The 1,951-nt window shown below is 63.9% G+C and overlaps 1 protein-coding gene across 3 annotated transcripts in view; it reads right to left on the minus strand.

Annotated features, from left to right (window-relative positions):
• The window catches only part of INTS1 (integrator complex subunit 1), a 29,257-nt gene extending 27,754 nt beyond the window's left edge, over positions 1–1,503 (minus strand). For all 3 annotated transcript variants that reach the window (XM_056337483.1, XM_056337484.1, XM_056337482.1), the window contains exons 1-3: positions 1,339–1,503; positions 905–1,195; positions 155–351 (exon numbers count right to left, since the gene is read on the minus strand). In XM_056337483.1, coding sequence (XP_056193458.1) covers positions 155–351; positions 905–1,195; positions 1,339–1,396 — 546 coding nt within the window. In that variant the 5' untranslated portion in view covers positions 1,397–1,503. The remainder of the gene's footprint in view (positions 1–154; positions 352–904; positions 1,196–1,338) is intronic.
• Between the last annotated feature and the right edge of the window lie 448 nt (positions 1,504–1,951).

Below are 1,951 nucleotides of genomic sequence, written 5' to 3' on the forward strand. Positions count from 1 at the left end.
GAAACACGAACTGCAGTAGCTTGCCACAGAGGTACAGTATTTACAAAGATATGTGACTTATGCTCTGCCCTAAGAGAAACTGCAGCTATGCTCGCAAGCTGGCAGCAATGATACATCAGTAAGCCCAGTAGTCCCAACGCAGCACAGCACTCACCTCGATAACCCCTTCAGTGGCAAATATGTTTGGTTTGATTTTTGCCAGGTACATGAGGCTCAGGTAGAGTGTGGTATCAGGTTTGGCTCTGTTCATTTTCAGCTGCTTCACAGCGCCACACAGCACCCCCTCAATACGGTCATCATTGCCTTCTGCCTCTGCTGCCTCAATTTCATCCAGCAGCACCGTGGGGACAACTGCAATCATCAACAAACAGGCATCAGTATTTACCCTCATGCAAAACAACCTGCCCCAGGATGCTGGCAGGGCCAGTCACCAGGAAAGCAAGGCATGGACCAGCTCACCCTTAACCCCTGCAATGGCTTTTCCCTACCCAGCTGCTATCAAAAGCTCTGTTTCACACCTGACAATGCCCCTTGATTGTTATTCAGCTTGCTTCTCTGCAAATGTATCAAACACCAGAAAACAGAACGACAATTCAAAAAGCAAGCAGCGTTCAGATCTGTTCAAGAAATATACGAATAAAATACCACAATTCAGACTCAAAAGACTTCCGCAGGGGGTCTTTCAGATGCTGCTATTAAACAGCTATCAAACAGGACAAACACAACCCAACACCAACTGCAGAGGAGACAACTGACTTCAGCCCTACGCCCAGCACAGGAAACCTTAAGGACAGCACGTGGGTGCGTGCCTCAGGACCGGCTCCTGGGCCGAAGCTCTAGAAAAGGTAAACTGAGGTTTGTGTCCTCGCCCGCCGGTCAGGGCAGAAGCACCGGGAGGCCTCACCTTCGATAGGGATGACAGACGGCTCCTTGATGGAGGGCGAAATGGCTCGTTTCTCAGCCACGGCCGCCTCTGCCAGGCGGCCCAGGGCGCTGAGGGGGGGCGTGGAGGAGAGCTTGGGGCGCTTGGTCAAGCCGGTGAGCCCCGCCGGACCCGCCAGGGCGGCGGCCGCGTCCCGCTTGCGCTCGGAGGGCAGCCCGGGGGGCGCGGGCTTCAGCAGGGTGACGGCGGCTTTGCCCTCGCCGCTCTGCCCCTTGGAGCCCAGCGCGATGAAGTCTCCGGGCGGCGGGTGCGCTGCAAGGAGACAGGGGGCAGACGTGACCGGGGGCAGACGTGACAGCACCGGCCCGTCCGCGGCCAGCGGAGGTCCCCTCCCGCCCAGCCCCAGCCCCGGTCCCCCTCCACGGGCAAGGCGGCCGCAGCCCGCCAGGACTCACCGGAGGGCTTGGGCACGGCGCTGGGCCGCCGCACGGCGGCCGCCTTCGGCCGGTTCATGGTGCCGCCGAGCACAGACCGCCACGGCCGCCGCCGCCGCCGCCTACGACGACGTGCCGCCGCCACCCGGAAGCGGAAGTCCCTCGCCGCGCCCCGCCCCCGAAGTGACGGCAAAGGGCGCGCGCCCTCCCGCCGCCGGGCGGCCCCTCCCACCCCGCCGGACAGCGCCGCCTAGTGGCAGCAGGGCGGTTGCGGGCAGTGGCGCCCCCCAGGCGGGCTGGCGGTGTGACTGCACCTCCGGGTCGGGGGAAGGGGGAGATAAGGGTGCGGGTAGGGCGGGGGCTGCGGGGCTCCCGGGGGAGGCTGGGGGCGGAAAGGGACCGCGACCGGGGCGGGGGACGGAGGCTGGGACTGGTTGGCACTGCTGGTGGGGGATCGGGGATCCGAGCGGGAAGGGGAGGGGTGGGGGGCTGGAGCTGAGGGGGGCTGGGGTGGGGTGAGCAGCTGGGACTGGGGGGATGGAATCGGGAGGACTGAGCTCAGGGACGAAAACCAGGGGGGCCCCGCCGCAGCTGGCTGCCCCCGCCCCCCCAGCCCCATGGCATGCTCCCAGGA

The sequence above is a fragment of the Falco biarmicus genome, chromosome 4 (assembly GCF_023638135.1).
Source record: "Falco biarmicus isolate bFalBia1 chromosome 4, bFalBia1.pri, whole genome shotgun sequence".
Classification (NCBI taxonomy): Eukaryota; Metazoa; Chordata; class Aves; order Falconiformes; family Falconidae; genus Falco; species Falco biarmicus.